We start from the raw sequence: 12381 nt of genomic DNA, 5'->3' as shown, positions 1-12381 counted from the left end.
TTTTTATATATTATTATCATTATTTCTTTATTTATTTTTGCAAAAGATATTTTAAGAATTTAACGAAATATGTTTTTATATTAGTCTTATTATTCTGGTTTGATACACAAAACAGTTGTGGGGCAAAGTGACACGATTCATTGTAAATCATTTATTTCTCCCCACTTTGTGCAATTTGTTTGTTTTTTTTTGTTTTTTTTTGAACGCGAGAAGACGGTCCACACGCAAGGTTATTTCATAAAGCTTACGATTTTAAAGAAGCTCTCTTTATCGTCCATGTCATGCAGAAGACTTAATTGATTTTATTTTCAAGCTATGAAAACTTATTTTTCTTCAATATCTATCTGTACGAATCAAAAAGCTGTGTCCATTACTACAACTTTACAATATATTTGTCTGAGTTTACACAATTTTTTAAAATTTGATATATATATATATATATATATATATATATATATATATATATATATATATATATATATATATATATATATATATATATATATATATATATATATATATATATATATATATATATATATATTTATTTATTTCGTTCATTTGGCTTTTATATCCATTGTAACCTTGCTGGCATGTTTTGTGAATTTGTTGAAGTTGTATAAATCGTGACCCTCAACCCGATATCCTGATGTATTTCCCAAAGCATCATTTTCACATGTACTGAAGCAAAACCTCCATTTGGAGACCATTTTTTGATCCCAAATGATGTGAAAATGAGGTCTGAGCAGACCACAAATTATACAAATGACTTAGAAGTGATGACGTCATACAAAAAGTGATGCCTTGAAAGTTATGCGGTATGGAAACGAGGTCTCCCGATTGCGAATCTCCCGTTCCTCTTTCTTGTAATTAAACCAGACCTGAGTGGCGTGCCGAGTGGGGGGTGTGGGGGGCAGAGGGGGCCCCCGCCCCCCCACTTAACGATCGCTTTCCACAACTCGCAATCGTCATGCATGTCGTGTGTGTATCGTCAGCACAAACGCACGCTGGAAATATTTATGATCAAATTGCGTCGTAAAAGCAGCAAAACAGTTTTGTTTATCAGCGCGGCTTTACGACCGCAACCGTCACGTGAACTTTGCTTTGGAACGGCACGATAACGTCACCCGCTGCCAAACTTGCACTCTCAACTATTGACCGCCGATTCACACGCGAGTTGCGCTCGTCTTGGAAACTTTCAAGTTGTCTTGTGATCTGATGTGAGGTGAGGTGTCGTCCTCTCTTGCGTTTGGCTGTCTCGTCTCGTCTTACGCCATTTTGTGTTGTGTTGAAATGTCTTGAGTTGTGTTATGCCATTTTGCATTGTGACGTCGTTTCGAGTTGCGTTGTACTAAATTGAAGACTTTCTATGGGAGAAAAAGGGGAAAGAAAAGCTCAATGTCAGCCATGTTGTTTTTGTGTCGCAGTTTGACAATCAAGATGGCCGCCAGGAAGTGTTGCGCTCTTTCTAGTCTGGAGGTGGTGCTGACCGTTCTCTTTGTTGCCATGACGGCCGTCAGCGTCACTCTCATTTCCATGACGGCCATGCGCGCCACAAATACCTGTGAGGACACGCTAACATGCTATTGCTAACATGCTAACAATAGCACGGCGGCATTTCGTCCTCAGAACTTTGGTGTTTGCATTAGGTCCAACCCCGCCTCCCAGTCCGACACCGCCCCCTGGTCCAGAGCCGTCATTCCTGATCGGAGTGGGACGCGCCGATTGCACGGGCCCCCCCGCCGAACTTCCTCTGGTCGCTCCACTCGCTATGTTTACTTCCCGTGAGGCGACACGTCGCTCATGCGTGTGCGTGTGTGCGTGCGTCTAGATGGGCTACGCCAACCCTCAGCAGACGGCCGCGGGCATTCACACGCGTTTGTTCAGTCGCGCCTTCATCGTCGACGACGGACGCCGTCGAGTGGTCTTTGTCAGCGTGGACGTGGGGATGATCTCGCAGCGGCTCCGGCTGGAGGTGCGTGCGCACACACGCGCGTCGCCGAGTCCACGTTGTGTGTCGCTTACGTTTGTCACGTGATCAGGTCCTGAAGGCCCTGCAGGCCAAATACGGCGACCGCTACCGGCAGGACAACGTGCTGCTGAGCGGCACTCACACGCACTCCGGCCCGGCCGGATACTTCCAGTACACGCTCTTCATGATCACCAGCAAAGGTTACCTCAAGTCGTCCATCCAACCGCTGGTCAAAGGCATTGTCAAAGTGAGACCTGCTCGTCCGTCCGTCCAGCCGTCCGGCGACCTTTCATACATGCAAGACAGCAAATAGCGTTCTTTTTCAATTATTACATTCAAATGACATTAAATCATATAAAATAATCATCTAAATAATAAATATCATAAAAAAATATTTTAATATAAAATAATTTATTAAATAAAATAAAATTAAATAATATAAAATAATAATTTTAATATAATAATAAAGATAATCAAAATATATATAATATAAAATAATTTATAAAATAAAATTAAATATGATAATATAAACATAAATATAATAAAAATTTAAAAATATATATACAATGCCAATTAATTTATAAAATTAAATAAAATTAAATATAAAATAATAATGCAAATATAATGAATAAAATATAATAAAAACATAATATAAAATAATTGTTTAAATTAAACAATGTAAAATAATAATGTAAATATAACAATAAATACAACAACAACAAAAAATATATAATATAAAATAATAATGTAAATATCATCATAAATATAATAAAAATATACAATATAAAATAATGTATTAAATACAATAAAATTAAATCATCTAATAATAGAAGTGTAATAAATATATAATAAAAACATTTAAAAAAAAATAAATAAATGTAATATCAAATCATTTATGAAAAGAAATGAAATATTATTGGTTGAAAGATCAATATGGCGCCTCTCTCCAGAGTATCGAGCGAGCCCACGACAGCGTGCGTCCGGGCCGCATCTTCAAGAATCGAGGACGCGTGGACGCCAGCAGCGTCAACCGAAGTCCTCACTCGTACCGCAACAACCCACGGGACGAGCAAAACAGGTCAGCCCGTCTAACGGGTCGTCCGACGGCCACGGCTCGCCCCGTCACGGTCTCGGATCTCCTTTCAGGTATGACGACAATGTGGACAAGGACATGGTGCTTCTCAAATTCACCGACATGGACGGGGACGGCATCGGCATGCTCAGGTAACCGCCGCCGCTGCCGCAATATGGCCGCCACCGCGCGCTCGACAAGTCCCGGACGTGAGTGGTCCTCTGCCAGCTGGTTTGCGGTGCACGCGGTCAGCATGAAGATGAACAATCGTCTGGTGAGCGCCGACAACATGGGACTTGCGGCCTACCTGATGGAGGAGCACAAGAACCCCGCGGCGCTACCTGGCCAGGTGAGATCACCTTTGATTTAGCCAAATGCTCAACTCATCATCAATGACTACCTCACCTCAGATCAATGTGTGTGTGCGTCAGGCAGCATTCGTGGCCGCTTTCTCTTCCAGTAACCTCGGTGATGTCAGTCCAAACGTTCGAGGTCCTCACTGCGTCAACTCTGGATTAGCCTGCGACTACTTGAACAGCTCCTGTCCTGATGGAGGGGTAAACGCACACACACAAAACAGGAAATGCATGTTTTTGTTTTGTTTTTATTATTTTTGATATTCACAACATTAGAATATAAACATCAGTTATCTTTCCTTATTAAAGGGACACTTGACTCATTGATCAATTTTCAGCAGTAAAAAGTAATGTTTTTGTCTAGAATTAATGTGGTAACTTCATTATTTTTCATATACAATGAATACCTTTAAAAAGTATTTTTTCTTCAGCTCAGTTTGTTGACCATACCCAGAAAACAGGTGAGCCACGATTGGTCGTGACCTACTTCCTCAGCACAGGTGATGTTATCATCAGTCGACCACAAGTAGAAAAAAATAATTCTTAAAGGTATTCATCGTACATGGAAAATAATGAAGTTACCACATTAATTATCGACAAAATATGAACTTTTTATTGGTGAAAATGGCTCAATGAGTCAAGTATCCCTTTTATGATTTTTTTTTAAATTCATTGACGAATTTGATTTGACAAAAAAAAAAATCAAATTCAAATTCCCCTCCCTTTTTCCCCAAAACAGGACATGAAGTCACATTAATGGTGCAGAAAATGCTCAAAGAAATTGATGATTATACTGCAGTTTTTTTTTGTACGATGAATACCTTTAAAAAGTCATTTTTCTACTTGCTGTCGACTGATGATGACATCACCTGTGCTGAGGAAGTCGGCCAATCATGGCTCACCTGTTTTCTGGGTTTGGTCAGCAAACTGAGCCATGATTTGTCGTTAGCACAGGTGATGTCGTCATCAGTCGACAGCAAGCTGAAAAATGACTTTTTAAAAGGTATTCATTGTACATGGAAAATAATGAAGTGGCCACATTAATTATCGACAAAATATCAACTTTTGACTGCTGAAAATGTCTCAATGAGTCAAGTATACCTTGAATTAAAAGATGTTTCCATTTGCTGTCGACTGAAGATGACATCACTTGTGCACCTGTGCTGATTGAAATGGTTAACGACCAATTATGGCTCACCTGTGTTCTGGCCTGGGATTGCTCAGCAAACTGAGCCATGATTGGTCATTACCTACCTACTAAGTGATGTCATCATCGGTCGACAGCAAGTAGAAAAAAATGCCTTTTTAAAAGGTATTCATTGTACATGGAAAATAATGAAGTTGCCACATTCATTATAGATTAAAAAAAAAACTTTACTGCTGAAAATGTCTCAATGAGTCAAGTATCCCTTTAATATCCACAATATTAGAGAAATCAAACAACAATTCCACATCAAAAAGCAAACCAAAAAAATGAAACAATGAGGATCAAGAAAATAACCTCAGGCACAAAATAATGTCAATGAAGGTCAACTAAAGACAATTGACTAAAATGATTTTCAATGTATATGTGCTTTTCTTGTTTCTTGTCAACTTGAAGAAATTCATATACAACAAGAAGTGTATGCGTGTGTGCGTGTGTGTGTTTCAGACGAAGGCGTGTCAAGCATTTGGACCGGGAGGAGACATGTTTGACAGCACCAGAATCATCGCACATAACATCTTCACCAAGGCCAGGGTGTGTGCGTGTTCATGCGCATGCGCATGCGCACGCACGTGTTTATCGTTTACGTCATTTTGCGTGTGCGTGCACGGAACTTTGCAGGAACTTTACACTAACGCGGCGGAGGAAGTGACGGGTTCGGTCCATTCAGCTCATCAGTGGGTCAACATGACAGACGTGACAGTTGACATCAATGACACACACGCGGTCAGTGCGCACGCACACACACGTACGCACACTAACGACTCATTTGGCGAAACGTGCACGTGTACAGGTGAGCACATGCAAGCCAGCGCTGGGTCACAGTTTTGCGGCAGGAACCACCGACGGGGGCGGAGACCTCAACTTCACTCAAGGTTGCTCTTACGCAACACGCGCGTCACATCATGTGACACGCCTACTTGCACGCAAGCACTCAAATGATGAATGTGTGTGCGTGCGTGCAGGTGCCGTAGAGGGCGACCCGTTTTGGGACGGCATCCGAGACGCCCTCCTGGGCGAGCCGTCCAATCAGACGCAGGAATGCCACCGGCCCAAACCCATCCTGTTCAGCACGGGCGAGGTGGGTGGAGCCTCGCTCGCTCGCTCTCACAAGCAACTGACCTGTACATACAAACCGACACGTGCATGTGCGTGTAGATGAAGTTTCCGTTGCCATGGCACCCGGAAATCATCGACGTTCAGATCGTCACTGTTGGATCGGTCGCTGTCGTCGCCGTCCCTGGAGAGATCACGTAAACAAATCGCCCTCACACAATGTGTGTGCGGTGATTCACTCTAATCATGCGTGTGTGTGTGTGTGTCTGTGCGTGTGTGTGTGTGTGACAGCACCATGGCAGGCAGAAGGTTACGAGAGGCCGTTCAACAGGTATGCGTCAACATCAAGTGTACGCACCTGACTGTATAGCCGATAGGCCAAGACTTTTGAGGTCACGAGGCGGCCATATTGCTCCTCCCAAGAAACGTTTGTAGCATATAGTTGATACAGTAGTCTGCTGGCGAGGTGGGAGTAGCAAGATGGCCGCCCTGTGACTTCAACGGCTCGCACGGACGTGTATGGGCTAGCGGCTATCCAGTCATATATACAGGTCAGTGGTCCGTACGCAGTGCGAGTAGTCACCAAGCGTGTGACGTCAGGAGCTGCGTTCGGGTTCGAGCGGCGCCTTCGTGTACGCCGACGTGGTGATTGCGGGCCTGAGCAACGTTTACACGCATTACATCACCACCTATGAGGAGTACCAGGTGCGCGCACGTGCACGTCAACACACATTGAAGTGTGCCCGCTGACGATGCAGGTGTGCGGCATCCGCGCAGGTTCAGAGGTACGAGGGCGCGTCCACCATCTACGGTCCGCACACGCTCAGCGCGTACGTGCTCAAATTCGGCCAGCTGGCACACGCCATCGCTCAGGTGAGGCTTGCCGCCATCTTGGAGGAGGCCTGGCACCTGAGAGCACCTTTGTGGTCGGTCCCTTAGGACCAAGTGGGCTCGCTTCCAACGGGCCCGCCTCCCCCCTTCTTCCAGAAGAATCTTTTCAACCTGTTGCCAGCAGCCGCAATTGACGGCAAACCCGACAACAGCAGTTTCGGGGACGTCCTGCAGCAGGTGCTGCCCGTCTACCGACAGGTAGGACGTACGAACGTGCGCATACACACAATCGCTCAAGTCCCATCTTCACTGACCGACAACCTGCTTTCCAGGGCGACGTGGTGTCCGTCACCTTTGTGGCGGGAAACCCAAGACACTCGGGAGATGTGGTGAACAAAACAGGCCTCTCTCAGCCACTTCCTTTGCTTCTTTTTGCCCTTGCTCGCTTTTCTTCATTCTGTAGATTGTTTCATTCTGTTTGTCTCATTTGGTTGTTTTCTTTCGGTTCATTTCTTTTCCATTTGCTTCCTTTTTTGCTGTCTTTTTGTCTCACTGATCTATATATACATATGAGTGGATAGCTGACAGGACAAGACTTTTGAGGTCGCGGGGCGGCCATATTGCTCCTCCCAAGAAACATTTCTCACCATACCATCCCATACATTTACAGTATCGAACGTTTGAGACAGTACTTAGTAGAAACAGCATAATTTATCATGTTTTAAATGTATTGAACATAAAAAAAGAGGACTTCAGACATTTTACAACTTGCCTTAAATACATGTAAAAATTATATGCTTCATGATGTTTACAGGAGGAAACTTTTTTTAATTGAAGAATTCTAACTGTAACAAAAGATGCCTCTGCCAAATCTAATATTGGGCTCTAAGGAACTGAGCGATAAAAGAAAAACAGCACATACAATCCACTATTATTATTATCTTACTTGTTAAAAAATAGTGATCACCCCAGCACAACCCTCCCACCCCGCCTCCAGCCTTCTACTAAGTACCTACGACCTGTATATGTCTCATCTGTACGAACGTATAGTTGATACAGTAATCTGCTGGCGAGGTGGGAGTAGCAATATGGCCGCCCTGTGACTTCAACGGCTTGCACGGGCGTGTATGGGCTATCGGCTATCCAACTCATATATACAGGTCAGTGGTTTGTCTTGATTGCCTGATCGTCCGGTTCTGTTTGTTTTTATGTTCTGTTTTCACGCTGGTCTGGCACCAGCGAGATCAAAGTTTCGTTGCGGTGGAGATGCACAACAACGCGAGCGACAGCTGGACGTTGGTTCACACGGACGCGTCGTGGGAGACCAGGTGCGTTGAGAGTGCATCCCGTTAGGCGGCCGTCATGAGACGTGATGCTGGTTGCGTGCGCTTGCAGGTTCCACTGGTTGAAAGGTTCGGCGCAGCAGAGCAACGCCACGGTGGAGTGGCACATCCCGCCAAACGCCGCCGCCGCGTCCTACAGGATCAAACACTTTGGACACTACAAGAGCATGAAAGGCCTGCGACCCGTCATCACGCCCTACCACGGCACGTCCGACGTCTTTCGTGTCGTCCACACGTTTTACTCCGAGTGACCTTTTGTTGTAACCCTTGTCACTTCATGAAAATCAAATCCTTTTGACTTGCAGTGGAGAGCGTCCTTGTTGTCGTCGTTTTAATGTGTCATCGTTGAGTGCCTCGTTGTTGTTTGGCACTTTTGTTAGTGACAATGTCGTCATTTTGGTCCTGTCCACGTTTTGTGCACGCTTGTCATCATCAGTGAGCGAGCGTGAGCCACCAAAAAGACTTTCACACAATTGTTTTGTCTTTATTCATCGTAAGAAGATGAAGAATGCAGCAGTGAAAGGTTTTGTCACAAAGTCCAAAAACAGCACACCTGGACATGAAGGTCCAACATCCGCCTTCTAGAAGTCGTAGTCCCACCCCGATTTGTCATCCGGAGGTGCTTCCTCGCCGTCCGCCGCAAAACGGTCAAAGTTGCTGGTGTCTGTCGCGGACGAGACCTGAACGCAACCCGAAAAAAGTCAACAACGACCTCAAGATTCTCGACATTAACTACAGCACCGCCATCGCGACCTCTTCACAACCGTCATCATCATCATAAATATCATCAACATAAATATCATCATCACAATCATCATCATAAACATCATCCTCACTATTATCTTCATCACTGTCATCACCATCATCATCACCATAACCATCATCATCAATATCACCATAATCATCATCATATCATCACTATCATCATCGTCACTATCATCACCATCATCATCATCACTATCACCATCATAAACATCATCATCATCACTTTCACTATCATCACTATCATCATCACCATCATCTTCATCATAAACATCATCCTCACTATTATCATCAGTATCATCAGCATCATAATTATCATCACCATAACCGTCATCATCAATATCACCATAATCATCATCATCACCATCATAAACAACATCCTCACTATCGCCATAATCATCATCACCATCATCATCAAACATCATCAGCCATCTTCCCAACCTTCAGTCATGCGGACTGCTACTCACCTGAGGTGTGATGGGCGGAGTCAGCGATCCTTGCTCCAGGCCTTCCCAGTCGAACTCGTCAAACCACCTGTGCATACAGACATGCACATGCAAACCTGTTGCCGACGTGTGCCAAGAAAGAGTGAGAAAGTGTGCCGAGCTGTCCTCACCCATGTTTCCGGACATCCTCGCCGTTTTTCAGCGTCCCCAATCTGCGGTCGGGCTCGTCCCTGCGGACCCACAACATCCGTTTGGTTTGGGTTGGAGCCTGAAGGGCCAAGAAGACGGCGCTGGTCGCCCGGTCCCACCCTCGCCCACCTGCACAACTTCCGGATGAGATCGGCGGCGTCTCGGCTGATTTTGTCGGGGAACTCCACCATTTCCAACCCCCGTAGCACCGACGCGTACGTCTGCGCCGCGTCCGCCCCGCAGAACGGGGGGCTGCATGCCCCGCCCACACCACAGCAAACGCATCACACGCCAGCGACAGGGGGAGGAGTTGAAGGAGAAAAAGAACGAGAAGATGAGGAGGAGAAGGAAAGGGAGGAAGAAAGATAAGAATCAGCTGTTACCTGCCGGTGAGAAGTTCAAAGGTGAAAACACCGAGAGCCCAAAGGTCAGCAGAGGTACCGTGACCTTTGTTGAGGATGACCTCGGGGGCCATGTACTCGGGAGTTCCGCAGAAGGTCCACGTCTTCTCCATCTCGGCCGTCTTCGCCTTCCCGCGCCTCCCGACGCCGATCTTCTTGGCGAAACCAAAGTCCACCTGCGGGGGAGGGTTGGGGCATCGGTCAGTCACATGTGCTGAGGTGATGACGACGATGTCACACGCACGCACCAGCTTGGCGTAACCGCGAGCGTCCAAGAGGACGTTTTCGGGCTTGACGTCCCTGTAGACGATTCGTCGGGCGTGAAGGTACGACAAGGCCTGTAGCACGCACGCCACGTAGAAACGACCCACGCCGTCCTCAAAACAAACCCTGACAACAACAACAACAACGTTTTGGCCAGAACCACTCATCTATATACACAACTAGCCGATAGGCCAAAACCTTTGAGGTAGTGAGGCGGCCATATTGCCCCTTCCCAAGAAAGGTTTCTCGCCATACCATCCGATACATTTACATGATCCAAATTGGAGAACAGTTCAGACATTACTTAGTAAAAACAGCATAATTTATGCTGTTTTAAATTTGTTAAACATAAAGAAGAAGACTTCAGACATTTTACTACTTGCCTTAAATACATGTATAAATTATATGCTTCATGATGTTTAGTACAGAAGGAAAATTTTATATATATATTATTTTTTTTTATTAAAGAATTCTAACTGTAATTCAACAAAAGATGCCTTTGCCAAATCTAATAATGGGGTCTGAGCGATAAAAGAAAAAGGAGGTCTTCAAAGTAGCACATAGCATCCACTTGCTACTTTTTTTTTTTTTACTGGTTTAAAAATAGTGACCAAACCCCCCACCCCGCCCCCAGCCTTATACTAACTGCCTCCGAGCAGTATATGTCTCATTTGTACGTATAGTGTATAGTTGAAACAGTAGTCTGCTCGCGAAGTGGGAGTAACAAGATGGCCGCCCTCTAACTTCAACGGCTTGCACTGGTGTGTATGGGCTATCGGCTATCCAGTCATATATACAGGTCAGTGACCAGAACCAACAATACGAGGAAGAGGAGACGGCCAGAGACGCAGTCGATGCCTCATCTGGCAGGTTGGAGCGTTGCTATGAAATGTCAGCATGGCCGCCATATTGGATGTGGCAGCTTGGCAAGACATCCGTTTGGCAGGAAAACGTCCACAACCATACAAACAACCCAAGCAACAGCCAATCAGAAGTATCATTCGGAGAACGATGTCAGTCTAAGCCAATCAGAAGACGAACTCTGATTACGTGACTCGTGTTTTTTTGGTTAGATTTTTTTTTCCCCAGTTTGAAATGAGGGAGCTCTAAAATGGGTTGGGCATTGACAGCTGAAACTTGGTCAGAAGATCATTTAGAAGTTGGAAAAAGATGTTTGGGAGTACAGAGAACCACATGGTCTCGAACCTTCTCTTGATCTTTGGACCCTCTGCAAAGGATTCGTTTTGAATGAAATCCGACCAGACAAAAGAGTGAGAATTTCATCGATGATTCCAAATGTCAGCGAGCCAACATGCAGAGCTAGTCCTCGAAAAGCTCATTTTCAGGCGTGATGATGTCATCATGACATCTGCTGGTACAAGTTCCTATTGACAGGAAATCACATGACCACATGCAAAGTAAGTAATTGGATTTGGAGATCTGTGCCTGTTCCTGAGGAGCGTCCACAGCTCGCCGCCAAGACACGCTTCCATCAGCATGTACACGTACTTGCTGTCCTGAAAGGTGCGGTACAAGCTGCACACACAAACACGAGACTCGCTCAGATCGGTAAAGGATGGATTTGATTTTGAAGGATCGGCGGTGGCGGTGGCGGCAGCGGGCGTTACCTGACCACAAAGCGGGATCGCGTCCGGCTCATGAGGATCTTCTCCGAGCGTACCTGCTCCTGCTGGTCCCTCAAAGTCAGCTGATGCTTCTTCAGGACTTTCATGGCATACGTCCTGGTCTGCTCGCTCTTCAGCCGCACCTGAAGGCCACGCCCGCCGTTGGACACGCCCACCATGCACAAAACCCGCCTGTTACAAAGTGAAAGACGCACGCAAAAGCCTTCTGATTGGTCGTACCAGCTCAACGCGTCCGAATCCTCCGACGCCGAGTGTCTGGACCACCTCAAAGTCAGCCAGCTGCAGACCGGACAACACACTTTGCTCCTCCTCCTCGCCACTGACAAACACAAGGACGGAAAGTCAAAGAGGTTTTGCGGGGGCCAGAGGAGTCGCAGTGTCCACCATGGTGGTACCTGCGTCGTTTGACCACGTGGAAGAAGGGGAATGTCCTGGTAGTCGTCACGGAGAAGGAGACGGCGGGTCGGCCGGCGGTGGGACGTCGGCCTGGCAACGCAAAAAAATCGCGCATCTGGCCAACCTTCCTGTCCAAGGCCCCAAACGTTTTCTCTATTTCCTGTCCGCAGGCCACCACTTCCTGTCTAACTTCCTGCTGTCCACCAACCCAAACGTCCTCCGCCAATGGCGTGGTGTAGTTGGAAGCGGGTCAGTTCTGATGGGAAGAAGGTTCCGGACCAAAGGAGGATCTGGCGCCACGCTGGAGGTCCGCTTCGGCTCACGATCCGACCGTGACACGGGAAGACGCCAGCAGGCGAGCCAGCCGGCGTCACGGAGAAACCGGAGACTTCCTGTCGGCCTGACATGAGCCACTCGGGGATAAATTTAGCAAAAACATTCCT

The 12381-nt window shown here is 46.1% G+C and overlaps 2 protein-coding genes across 3 annotated transcripts; one reads left to right on the top strand and one right to left on the bottom strand.

Moving 5' to 3' along the window:
• The first annotated feature begins 182 nt into the window (after window positions 1–182).
• Window positions 183–8138, top strand: asah2 (N-acylsphingosine amidohydrolase 2). 2 transcript variants are annotated; one of them, XM_077502904.1, is made up of 21 exons: window positions 183–229; window positions 1428–1564; window positions 1650–1756; window positions 1832–1975; window positions 2043–2219; window positions 2923–3050; window positions 3119–3196; window positions 3273–3393; window positions 3476–3601; window positions 5052–5138; window positions 5226–5330; window positions 5398–5479; window positions 5570–5685; window positions 5763–5857; window positions 5952–5991; window positions 6261–6365; window positions 6438–6533; window positions 6600–6749; window positions 6824–6880; window positions 7731–7819; window positions 7887–8138. In XM_077502904.1, the coding sequence occupies exons 2-21, from the start codon at window positions 1441–1443 to the stop codon at window positions 8083–8085; spliced, it is 2226 nt and encodes a 741-aa protein (XP_077359030.1). In that variant the 5' UTR covers window positions 183–229; window positions 1428–1440; the 3' UTR covers window positions 8086–8138. The 2 variants fall into 2 exon arrangements, with proteins under 2 accessions (XP_077359030.1, XP_077359031.1); XM_077502905.1 differs by lacking the exon at window positions 183–229 and adding an exon at window positions 1004–1225.
• Window positions 8139–8294: 156 nt separating this feature from the next.
• On the bottom strand, window positions 8295–12381 carry LOC144005043 (cGMP-dependent protein kinase 1-like). Its single transcript, XM_077502906.1, has 10 exons — window positions 11938–12381; window positions 11762–11861; window positions 11525–11664; window positions 11343–11432; window positions 9881–10022; window positions 9615–9808; window positions 9361–9483; window positions 9213–9272; window positions 9064–9130; window positions 8295–8514 (listed from the first exon to the last, which is right to left on the bottom strand). The coding sequence occupies exons 1-10, from the start codon at window positions 12051–12053 to the stop codon at window positions 8416–8418; spliced, it is 1131 nt and encodes a 376-aa protein (XP_077359032.1). The 5' UTR covers window positions 12054–12381; the 3' UTR covers window positions 8295–8415.

Source organism: Festucalex cinctus, chromosome 17 (assembly GCF_051991245.1).
Source record: "Festucalex cinctus isolate MCC-2025b chromosome 17, RoL_Fcin_1.0, whole genome shotgun sequence".
Lineage (NCBI taxonomy): Eukaryota > Metazoa > Chordata > Actinopteri > Syngnathiformes > Syngnathidae > Festucalex > Festucalex cinctus.
Note: the sequence above shows the minus strand (reverse complement) of the source record. Positions and strands in the feature narration are given on the sequence as shown.

What these genes read in the sequence shown, in the direction of transcription:
- asah2 (XM_077502904.1), top strand. Translation starts at nt 1,441, where the DNA reads ATGGCCGCCAGGAAGTGTTGCGCTCTTTCTAGTCTGGAGGTGGTGCTG. An exon ending in CCACCTATGAGGAGTACCAG is followed by an intron (nt 6,366 to 6,437) that starts GTGCGCGCACGT and finishes GCATCCGCGCAG; the next exon opens with GTTCAGAGGTACGAGGGCGC. An exon ending in CAAGACACTCGGGAGATGTG is followed by an intron (nt 6,881 to 7,730) that starts GTGAACAAAACA and finishes GTCTGGCACCAG; the next exon opens with CGAGATCAAAGTTTCGTTGC.
- LOC144005043 (XM_077502906.1), bottom strand. Translation starts at nt 12,053, where the DNA reads ATGCGCGATTTTTTTGCGTTGCCAGGCCGACGTCCCACCGCCGGCCGA. An exon ending in GATTCGGACGCGTTGAGCTG is followed by an intron (nt 11,665 to 11,761) that starts GTACGACCAATC and finishes CGTGGCCTTCAG; the next exon opens with GTGCGGCTGAAGAGCGAGCA. An exon ending in CTCATCCGGAAGTTGTGCAG is followed by an intron (nt 9,273 to 9,360) that starts GTGGGCGAGGGT and finishes GTGGGTCCGCAG; the next exon opens with GGACGAGCCCGACCGCAGAT.